Source organism: Protobothrops mucrosquamatus, unplaced genomic scaffold (genome assembly GCF_001527695.2).
Source record: "Protobothrops mucrosquamatus isolate PMUCROS unplaced genomic scaffold, P.Mucros_1.0 scaffold1265, whole genome shotgun sequence".
Taxonomy (NCBI): Eukaryota; Metazoa; Chordata; class Lepidosauria; order Squamata; family Viperidae; genus Protobothrops; species Protobothrops mucrosquamatus.
The window spans coordinates 7,905-19,688 of NW_015387471.1; the positions used below are offsets into that span (position 1 = coordinate 7,905).

At 39.9% G+C, this 11,784-nt stretch overlaps 1 protein-coding gene across 1 annotated transcript; it reads left to right on the top strand.

The window, feature by feature from the left end:
* The first annotated feature begins 1,088 nt into the window (after window positions 1-1,088).
* Window positions 1,089-8,872, top strand: LOC107292111 (aquaporin-5). The gene is made up of 5 exons (XM_015821168.1): window positions 1,089-1,526; window positions 2,397-2,558; window positions 4,052-4,135; window positions 5,706-5,880; window positions 8,348-8,872. The coding sequence occupies exons 1-5, from the start codon at window positions 1,146-1,148 to the stop codon at window positions 8,395-8,397; spliced, it is 852 nt and encodes a 283-aa protein (XP_015676654.1). The 5' UTR covers window positions 1,089-1,145; the 3' UTR covers window positions 8,398-8,872.
* Window positions 8,873-11,784: the final 2,912 nt, after the last annotated feature.

Genomic DNA, 11,784 nt, shown 5'->3' on the forward strand with positions numbered 1-11,784 from the left:
CCATAGGGAAATATGATTGCCATTAGCATAATAGTCAGTATTAATCTGATGGCATCTGTGACTCTAGAACGCAACATAGCCCAAAGCAGTGGAAGGCAAGATAACTTCAGATCAGCAGAAAAGAGAGGAAACATATGCTGAGTAGAAAAACCTAGTCTGACAATAATCCCTACCCAAAAAAACCTTCTTCTTTTCATCCCCAATTTTCTGCTGGTGAATGTATAGCACAAGTTACAAATTGTGTACAACATTGTATTTGTTTGTTTAAAATATGCCTGTACGGCTCACTTCCTTAATGTCTCAGCGCACCTTTCAGAAAGTGAATAAAAAACACGGAAATACATGTAAACAACAATCAATGCAATTACATGATGCATTTTAAAGCATATAATTAAGGGGATAAAACAACTATACTTATGAAAACGATGGATTCAATTAGAAGGCCTGAGTAAACAAGGATGTTTTGAACCCTCTTTTCAACTGTAATCATGAGGGTCTTCAGCTTAATGCTCAAGGGGCTTTCTCTACTACAGCCTGAACTATGTCAGGAAGAAACCGAAATGAACTGGAGATGACACGTGGACCTATGGGAGGACCCTCCAAGATCACCCCATTGATAAGGACACATGAGAACTTGGTCCTATAGCAGACAAAGCTTTGTACACCCCATCTCAATGCATACAGTTGCATTTACTTGCATGTTACCAAATAAAATATGGGAACTCCCACTTTTCAGAGAATGAGAATGCAAAGAAAGACAATGAACCTCTTACTTGCTTCAAAACCTCCAAAGTCCCTTCCAGCCCTATAATTCTATGATGTTATGAATGCTCTGAAATAATTCTAAAAGGCTTCTCAAAGACAAGCTAATGCTTTGAGAAGAATGCCTCCTCTTCCCCCAATCTTTGGAGCTCTCATTAACTATGGAAATTGTTTGGAATGTTTTAACCTCGAAATACAGTAGTCATGATTCCAAAATTACCCTCTGGATGACTGACAGGTTTCTCTTTGGCCCCACCTATACTTGGTTAAACCCATCCCTTTCTCTCTATAAATGCATGCAGCATGGCCCAGCAAATTTACTCCTGGCTCGTGGTGCCTACAAATTCCATGTTAACACCCACTTGGAGTCTACTGCACCAGCCATGGCTACTACTACTGAAAGACGATCAGAGATTCTCAGCCCCAAATTTGCCTGGGCTATTCTATGTGAATTTGTAGGAACTGCAATCTTTCTCTGCATTGCCATGGGCTCATCCTTCAAGTGGCCTTTGGAACAGCCTAACGTTCTCCAGATTTCTTTGGCTTTTGGACTAACCATCGCAACCATGGTTCAAATATTTGGTCCTATCAGCGGTGCGCATATCAACCCAGCTGTCACCCTTGCCTACTTTGTGGGGAACCAGATCTCCATCGTCCGCTTCGTATTTTATATGATCCTACAGGTGATGGGAGCCCTTGCTGGTACTGGAATCATCTATTCGGTGACACCTGGAGACATCCGCTCAACACTATTTGCCAATAATGTAAGTCTTTATTTGCCAATTCATCTGAAAGAAGCTTGTGTGCATGAGCCCCAACTTATTGCATTGGGTCAGTGAATGAGCATAAACCAAACAGGCAATTATTTAAGAGCCCCCTCCCCAACTTTGCCAAAAGGTCCTATGGTATAGTTATCTGGGTGCTCTGCTAAGGAATTAGCCAAAGGGTAAGAGGCTGCAATGTCTAGCAGGATCCAATTTTCCAAAATTCCTTTCTGAAGCATTTTTGCACAACAGAAGCATCAAGCTGGTCTTGTTGAGAGCATTTAGAGTTGACCTGTATTTAGGCCGTGAGATGTGTTCCTTATAAAAAAAGAAAGGTAATCACAAATTATTATGCCTAATTGTTATATAGGACCTTTATATGTAAAACCAGCGTATGGCACTTGTGAGTGTTAGAAGTTGAGATCACCTTGCAGGACAACAGAAGGGAACAGAGGCATTGTGAGTTTTAAAGAAGCCTTTGGGAGTCTATAGATAGAGATGGCCATGCAGTGGCAAGGAAGAGAGTCTGCCACTGCTGAGGTGCTCTCAGGGACAGCCCTCCATGTCCTTCTACAATTGAATCAGTAGCCTGCCACTCACACTTGGGGAAATGTTTTCATCTGAAAAAAAATGTGCTACTTCTACAACAATTACTAAAGAATACATAACAAAACCTGCAGCCAAAGCAGGGGGAAGAGAATTGACAGGTCCTCCTCTGATGCAATGGAGTTTACTTCCTAGTAACATATCTTTGGGAAGACAACATCAAGGTTGTGTTGATGGGAAGTTTACAAGGACACAGTAACAGGTTGTTTTTATTGTGCCTGTGGGGTTTTTTTTCCTTAACTCTCCTTTCTTACACTTTGGCAGGTCTCCAAAGATACTTTTGCAAGTGAAGCCTTTGTGATTGAAATCATCCTAACCTTTTCTGTGGTTATGTGCATCTTCTCTGTAAATGATAAACGCAGGAGAGACGGAAACAATGCAGCATTGTCTATCGGCCTGGCTGTCTCTATGGCTCACCTTATCGGGGTGAGTCCCTTCATTTTATTCTTTACTAGTTATTAAGCAGAAAGATTCGCTTGTAGGAAACACAGCAGAATACATCTCCCTATTAAAGAAAGATGAAGGAAAAGGGGCAGGAACTAGGTAAGATTTTGTGAGAATAGGGGGAGGGATTACTTCGTGTTGACTTGTTTGATTTTGGTTTTATCATGTGACATTTCAATGTCACATTGAAAAGTTGAATTGTTTGTTTTTTAAGCAATGGTTCACTTTGAGGAGGCCAAGTAGAAGGCCATATGCTTTTGAGAGACTCTAGATCAGTTCAGATTCTGGTGACAGAAAAACTTGTAAAAACTAAACACTGAGCAAATTTGAGAAGCCACAGATATCTTGAGACAGCTAATGAAATTTCTCACAGAGTGTTTCTGACGTCCTTAATTAGTATCAAAACAATTCAGTTCAGAAATCAATGTAACCAACATCCTTGATTCAGAAGCCCTATGCAGAATAGATCTGTCTTAATATTGTTATTAAAGTGCAGAGATGAAACTCTGCAAACAGTAGTTAACTGTATTTGGATTTATTTGCAGAGCAGTCTTTTCCCCTCAATTTCCACCAATTTCTTGAGAAAACCATAAGCTGGAATGTGTATCTAACCCAATAAACACCTATGCTGGAATGATAATTTTATTTCTGTCTTTCGTATTATATTTACAAATGTGTGACATTGTAATGAATGCAATATTAAGGAAAGCATTAATAAGCAGGCCAAGTGAGGGCATGATCTAATTCATATGTATACATGCAAATTTAGAAATACTTTTGATATTTTCAATAGAATTTCAAAACCACTCACATAATGTGGGTGATTATGATCTGATGTCTCATAGTATCTGCCCACCCTGCTGTCTAGATTCTCATATACTGTAGATAAATAACTTCAATCTCATAGTGTATTATCTTTAAACTGGATTTGGCAAATAATCCTCTGCTCCCATATATGAGATCCTTCCATATAGAGAGCTATTCCCTATTTCTGATAGGGATCAACACAGCTTCCACTGTTGTACTGAAAGGAAGTACTGCTGGGTGCCAAATATCAAGATCATTCCAAATTTATATCCACAGGAGAAAACTCAAGGCAATGTCTGTAGATAGCTTATATGCAAATGTTGTTGCAATGGGCAATAAGAAATGGGAAATATCCTGACAGTGATGTTTATCTAAGTGAGGCAAAGAATCTCCACAAAGAAGGCAATAATAAATTATGCAGGACAGGAGAAAGACAAAGTAAAAGCCTCCATGAATAGAATACTTGAAGTCAATGTTTCTTAAGTTGAGCAACTTTGAGATATGTGGACTTCAGCTTCCAGAATTCTTAGCAATGGTTAAGCAAGCTGATGAATTCTGGGAACTGAAGTTGAAGCGTCTTGAAGTTGCCCAGATTGGGAAACATTACTTTAGTCTCCTGACAGAAGACCATCACCAATCTAAACTAATGCCTTTTCTTCCTTTAACAGATTTATTATACTGGCTGCTCCATAAATCCAGCAAGATCCTTTGCCCCTGCTGTCATACTGGGAAAATTTGGTCCTTTTCACTGGGTAAGATTCTCCTTGTGGACTCAGACCTTCAATTGTTAGCCTAAACTTCCTGCACACCAAACTTCCTTCGCTGATCAAACTTCTTCTAGCTCCATCCATTAGTTACTCAATTTGTCAAGAGTCTTAACCCTGGTTTATATTTGAAGATTTTGAAAACAGTGGCAGGGTTTAATCAATAATGAAGACAAAGTAGGGAAAAGCCTTAGAGGGCCCAAAATTGTTGAAAGTCAGCAGCATACATGTTTAATAACTAATTACCAATCTAAGACTATCACAGTTTTATTTCAAGCTCTCTGAAAGAGAATTCCATCACTTAAAAAACAGATTTTCATCATTTACTAGCACCAAAGGCTTAAAAGGGATCTAATCAATTTGTGAGAAATAGTCATCCTGGGTAATCTAGATTTTGCTCTGAAATTGAGTCATAGGAAAGGGGAGCTGTCATCAAAAGAAAACAAGCAAATATACAACCGGTGCAGAGGACGCGCAAGACACCAATATGCATAATAGTATTCACAAACTAATATTTAGAAATAGTTGTTATTTCAGCAGATATTCTACGCACCCACGATGGTGGAGGAAACTGTCCAAGTCACCCATGTGCATATTCTATTAGCCTGGTGCTCACTGAAGATGGGCAGTTTCATTCTGCTTTGTCCTCTTGCAGTTCTTCACTTTTAGAGAGGCCTTCAAACAAACGATGCTGATCCTCAGTGGCCCTTAGGAGCTATTGTAGTGCCCTGTCTCCCTTTGCTTCAAGAATATCACCTCTAATGGTATGCTGAGAGCCAATGCAGTGTAGTGGTTAAGCTATCAAGCTAGAAACCAGGAGACTGTGAGTTCAAATCCTACCTTAGATGGTTAAGCGATGTTGGGCTAGTCACTCTCTCTTTCTCAGCCTTTAGAGGAAGGAGTCAATGGCAAACCGTTTCCAAAAAGGTTGCCAAGAAAATTGCAGGGATTTGTCCAAGTAGTGGCAAAGAGTCAAGACTAACCCAAAGGCATAAAAAGAAAAAAATTAAAACCCTGTGCTACCCAATGACTCTTAATCTAGCTCTACAATTTAAATTTTGCTCTGAAGATTGTATCGTATTTACAAGTCTTCATGTTTTAAATGGTAGATTCAGAGAAGCAAATATATTAACAAGAAACAACTAAGACCACTCCTACCAACATGGAGAGGGCAGATCTCACTCCCTACTAACATTGATGATGTTATCTAGGTTGGTAATGAAACGTTGGCAAAAAACCATCCAAGCTCAGAGAGCACCAAGTATTGGCTAAGCATGAAATCTATTCTAGAAGTAGAATATGAAAACCAGAGGAAGAACTGCAGCAGTTGTATTCAGAACATACTTTGCCATGAAGCATGTGGAGAGGAGATGGAACCATGGCAGTTAGGTGGAAATTACTGGTTCTTCTCAGGTGTCAAACTATTTGGGTCAGATTTGCTTCTTGGTGGTTTGTCTAGCAATGGAACATCTAACACAAGGTATACAAGGGATCCTGGCCTTACGAAGCAACATTTTTGTATTCTTCAAAGCTGCTTTTCATTTACTTCTTTCTGCAGGTCTTCTGGATGGGACCTTTCATAGGGGGTATCTTGGCTGCTATAATATACAACTACGTCCTATGCCCCCAGAGACTGAGCAGGGAGGAGAGACTGGCTATTTTTAAAGGTTTCTTTCCCTGCGAAGATGAACTGCAACAGCCACCAGGAAATAGGAGTGACTCACGCTGGAACAGTGAGTGATTATATCAAATCTGTGTGAATGGCTTCGCTATCCACCACCCATTCTTATTAACAATGCAGAACACAGAGAAACCACGACTTACCATTGTAAGAAAAAAGAATAAATTAAGGTGCTCCAAATTAAACTCTAATCTAATGCCATGCCCACTTAGTCCACCACAAGCAGACATGGGATTTAACTCCAGGCCAAGGGTTTAAACCATGCCTGCAATAGCAATAGCACTTAGACTTGTATACCTGCTTCACAGTGCTCTATAGTCCTCTCTAAGCGGTTTATAAAGTCAGCATATTGCCCCCCAACAATCTGGGTCCTCATTTTATCAACCTCAGAAGGATGGAAGGCTGAGTCAACCTTGAGCTGGTCAGGATCGAACTGCCAAACTGCTGGCAGCCAGCAGTCAGCAGAAGTAGCCTGCAGTACTGTACTGCACTGTAACCACTGCGCCACCAGTGCAACTCAGATTAATAATAGGATCTGCCATGATTGCCAAATGTTCATAAAGGTTATCTGTTTTACACAGAAAGAGACTGGAAATGATGTTTATGTGTGTATGTATGAACATTGGCATTGCTTCTAATCTAAATGGTTTATAATTACTGCATCAGATTTAATTTCCTTGGCCTGCCAACCAAAATTTATTATGATTTTCCCCATCCATGGAGAGGACTCACTCATGAATGTGTCTGAGCAATGAGGCCTTCCCTATCTAAAATTTGCCAGCTGGCTGTAGAAGTCACTGTCCTTATTGACTACACTACAATATCAAATACTGGGGAAGAAATTCCACAGCTCTTCTCAAAAGAGTATAGGCTAACCAGCCCAATGAGTTCATGACTGTCCATTTAGGTGGACACTAGCTGCACCAATGAAATGAATCAACATATAGGTAGCATATAGAAATCAAATCTTATATTTATGCCAGGGTTTAAAACCTAGCCCTTTTCCTCTCATCCTTTTGAGTCTATGAACTTTGGGATATACTTTTCCCTGCCCTGAGAGTCAAAAACATCAGCTCAATGTTTACGGTTATGTCTGACCTGGTTTCTACATTGTCAGCTCGGGCATTGATAGATATTCCCCTCATATATTTTTGAAAAACAATAGTGTGTCTGTAATTGTGCTTCTTGGGATCCTTTAAATTGTCCTGTTGGCTTCTCAAATTGGGAGCATCTGCCCATCTCAGAGAGCAAAGAAAGCATCAGATCAGCTCTGCCTTCTATTTTGACTCATTTCCTTATTCTGAGTTTCTTCTGACCAAGTTACAGCAATGGGGTAATACAGAGTTCTACTCTGTTCTGAATTGATGCAATTATCCCATTTTGCTGAAGCTGAAAAGATGTTCATATAATGCTTTGTCACTCATAAGGCTGGAAGAAATAATTTGATTGGCTTTGGGGCAGACAAACATAGTCTTTTGTGACCCATTGCATATTTCATATTCACTGGGGAGGGGGCAATGGAAGCATTATAGAATCTGGGTCCTTGTCAGAATCACAAAATATCATTGTGATATTGCAACACAAGCCCCACCCGTAGTGTGCATGTATGTGATGTGATAGTTATGCAAAAGGGGTACAGTTTGTGTTGTGACATTGCAACATATTTTGTCATCTCTATGCCCTGCATCTTCTATGGATGCCCATAGTTGGTGATAATTAAATGGACAAATGAACATACATAGACATACATGCACACAAACAATATCCAGAAAACTCAGTTTCCATATTTTGTCTTATTGCTACTTCTGGGGTTTACATAAGGGGGGAGAGGACAATCAACTTATTTTATGAATAGATAGATAGATAGATAGATAGATAGATAGATAGATAGATAGATAGATAGATAGATAGATAGATAGATAGATAGATAGATAGATAGATAGATAGATAGATAGATAGTATAAAATAGATAAAAACTCACGATCACCAGGAGAGTAAAAAAGTTTAAAACTTTAATTTAAAACCAAGCTTTTAAATTAAAGTTTTAAATTAAAGTTTTAAATTAAAGTTTTAAATTAAAGTTTTAAACTTTTTTACTCTCCTGGTGATCGTGAGTTTTTATCTATTTTATACTATGGATTTACCCAGGAGTCACATCTTCAAGGATAGATAGATAGATAGATAGATAGATAGATAGATAGATAGATAGATAGATAGATAGATAGATAGATAGATAGATAGATAGATAGATCACACTACAATAGGTAAAGAGAAGCACAGCAACCATAACTTCCTGAGTGAATCATTTGCACAACTCTTTGCAAATGAGTCTGGTAACTGGCAAGTTATGTTATGTGGTTCTCAGTCTTGATTGGACATGAAAGATCATGAGACTACAGTTTCAGAGCTCCCCAAAATGTGACTGCCCTACGTGTGTGCATGTGCATTTGGGCCAGGAATATCTCTTGTACAATGGTTAGCTCTCTTAAAAATAACTACTAACCCTCTGCCATTTTCAGATCCCTCGGGTCAGGAGAACCACCCCATGAACTATACTTCACACATGTAACTTGGAAAGCTTTGCAGAGTGATGCTTACTTACCTCCCCAAGATGTCCGTCAAGCCTCATATTCTTGAAAAGCCCCTGTGCCAAAAAGACTTGACACTGCACTGGAGAGGAAGCAAAGATAGGTTCACTCTTATGAAGGAGAAGGCCACGCCCCTCTCAGTCACCATATCCTCTCTCTGAGTTCCATTAACTTCTAAGCATTTCCACTTCAAAACTGTGACTCAAATTCTTCTCTGGATTGTGGAATTAATCAGGCAGCAGTTGTGGGGTATGTAATATATAGAAATTTAATGGTGTACTACATGTACTTTCTCTTAAATATCATTGCTGTTAATAACCCAGAAGGTGAAGTTTTATGTTTCTTTATATCCGTTAAAAATAAATGAGTGCAAATGAGTATTGTTTTCCCCTTGCTTTATATATATATATATATCACATGGAGAGCCTTTTTGACAGAAAACATTGGCTGATAATATAAATAAAATATTATTACAATCCTCATGCCTGGTGATCCTTTTATACCTTGAATGGTTTAGGAATCATTTTCTTGTTTGTCTAAAGAATTCATATGCCATTTCTGCATTTTTATAAATCATCAACAACAAAAATAAAAGCAATGAAAAAGCCAAACAAAATTGCAAAGATACACACAGAAAGGGAGGGACGAAGGGAGGGAGAAAGAATAAAACCAAAGGCCTTTTCTCTGTAGCTAATTATTCCTAATGCTACCAATGTACAGATGAAAATAAGGTAAAAAATAAAGTTTTCCCCTATCCACTTGTGTCTGACTCTAGGGGATGGTGCTCATCTCCATTTCCTAGCCGATGGAGCCAGCATTGTTTGAAGAAGTTTCGTGGTCATGTGGCTAGGATGACTATACACTGAGGCACATAGAATGCTGTTACCTTCCCATTGAAGTGGTACCTATTTATGTATTCACATTTGCATGCTTTCAAACGAAGTGCTCAGGTCTTGAACTCAGACTATCAGCTTTCCAGCTGACAAGCTCAGGAAAAGTTTACAGTGGTTGAACCAGTTCAGTCTGAGATATATACTTGCTAAAATACCACCCAGTGTCTGTATTCAGGACATCCTTCAAGTTCTCTGAACTTAAATCTGAAACTGGAGTGCGGTTCCCACTGGAAAAGGTTGGCTAACTCTTACATAATCTATTTCTCTATCTGTAAATTCATCACAACATAAAGGAAGTTGGTTTAAGGAAACTCTTTTCCCTTGTTAATGATGTTTCACTTTGGAGGAAATTTCCATATTCAATTGGTTTTATCTTTATGTCTAGTGTCAGCATGAGGATATGAAAATGTGATCCACCCTGAATTAAAGAGCACTGTCATTTGCTTAGCAATTAGCTTTCATCACAATAAAATTTGTTTTATTAAGGTCTTCATCTGTGGTTAAATCATAGATGAGGAAGTTGACGTGGGGTATATTCAAGGGATCTGGAGGGTCAGGGGTGGGGAGTACCCCTCTCAGAGATGTGCCCGTCTTGGTTTGGGGGGCAGCATCAGGCAGGAACTTGGGTGAAATAGTCTGTCATTTGAGATATACTACTGGTGTTCAGAGGCACTGCCTTACAGATAATTGGATATGAGACCCTGTTTCTTAGGTTGAGCCCTGGGGACTGGTTGAGATTGTTGCTGCTATACCACCAAGCCCTCCCCCACAGCAGTACAGTCTCCCCCCCCCCCCCGAGCATCTTGCCTCCATGGCTAGATTGGCAGTAGAATTTCTCAGATATATTGTTTGAGGTACAGTAATTCAATCTGCCTTCTCTGGAGGTGGAGTCTGAGGTAGCTTGGGATTTCATGGCCACTGTGTCAACCTTAGGCCTGATCCAGGTTATCGAGGATTCATCACATGACAGTGGTCACACACCTGCTCTGTTTTCCTTGTTTGGGAATTGGCAGAAGCATCTGGAATTGAAGGAGATCACCATTATTCCCATGTTATAGTAAGGTCAGTTTCTGATTTCAAGATGCCTAAGGAAGAGTCCCAGAAAAAGCTTGGGATGTCCCTGAAAGCCTGATGCAAAGTCCAACTAAGTCCTTAATCACCACTTGAAATGAAGGGGTGGCTGGGGCCTTGATTGCACTAGACTGTATCATGGATACTGGAGCTTCCTTCAGCTTACAAGGAACCTGAAGGAGATGAAATAGGAGAAGAAATGCCTGTCACTGGTGGATACAAGAAGTAAACCCAACTAAGGACAACCTAGAGCTGCTATTAAGGTCTATCGAAAGGCAGTAAGGGCAATATTTATCTTATGATGTCCATAGATAATCATCCAGTATTGTACTTCCTGTAGTATCCAGTAGCCCTATTAAAAGATATCCGTCTCTTCTTTGTAAAGGTGGAACCAAAATTTCACCTGCAATGCCACTGAGAGGAATATGTTAGACATCTGTTGGCTAAAGTTGCTTGGATTCACTTCAAGCTGTACTTTTAGTCATGAGGTCCCAGGTAGTTGACTGAAACTCAGTCTGGCTTGGTTATCTGAGATGAGTTTGATCCTGTTAGTCCTGGTGAAGCAGACAATGTTCTTGGCCACCTGTGCATTAATCCAGTTTAGTGAAATATATGTGATTGGGTCCTGGTGGTGGTAGATTCATCCTTGAGGAGTGGATGGTTCTGCCCTCTCTTAAAGAGGCACTGATTCTCCTCCCAAAGAAATCACTATTGGACCTGACTGGACAATTTTCATTCTTGTCTCCAACCTTCCCTTTTTAGGAAAGGTGGAAAAAATAGTCACATTGCAGCTTCAGAGAATCCTGAAATATATTAACTTGAACCCTTTCGGTCTGGTTTCAGCAGGGGAACATATATATTAGCTTCCCGGTGCAATTAACAGTGCCGGTCTTTGCTTATATCCCTTTATAGCAGGGGTGTCCAATCAGGGCAACACTGAAACCTTGGAATTCTGGGAGTTGAAGTCCACAAATTTTAAAGTTGCCAAGATTGAACACCCCTGCTTTATGGTCTTCACTGTTTGCCAAACCACATTTACCAGATGCATGCTCACAGTATTCTGTGCAAACTGGGATTCATGATCTACCTATGCTCCTCTCATCTCCTTAGGAGAAAGTCCCATTGGGCTTTGTGAGAATTAATAAAGAAACTTAGGATTGCCCTACTGCCTCTAATCCTTTGGAATGGGATATTCTCTGGGTAAATATATATGAGAATTGCATTTGCAAGAGCAGGAAGGCAGAGCATCAGATTTTGGAGTGTAACTCCTAGGATCACTTAATGGGATTTGAGGTCCAAAGCTCTAGAGCAGGGATGTCAAACTGCTGGCCTGCAGGCCGGTTGCATCATGCGGAAGCCACGCCCACCCCAGCTCCAGCAGTGCAAAAAAAGTCGCAATACATC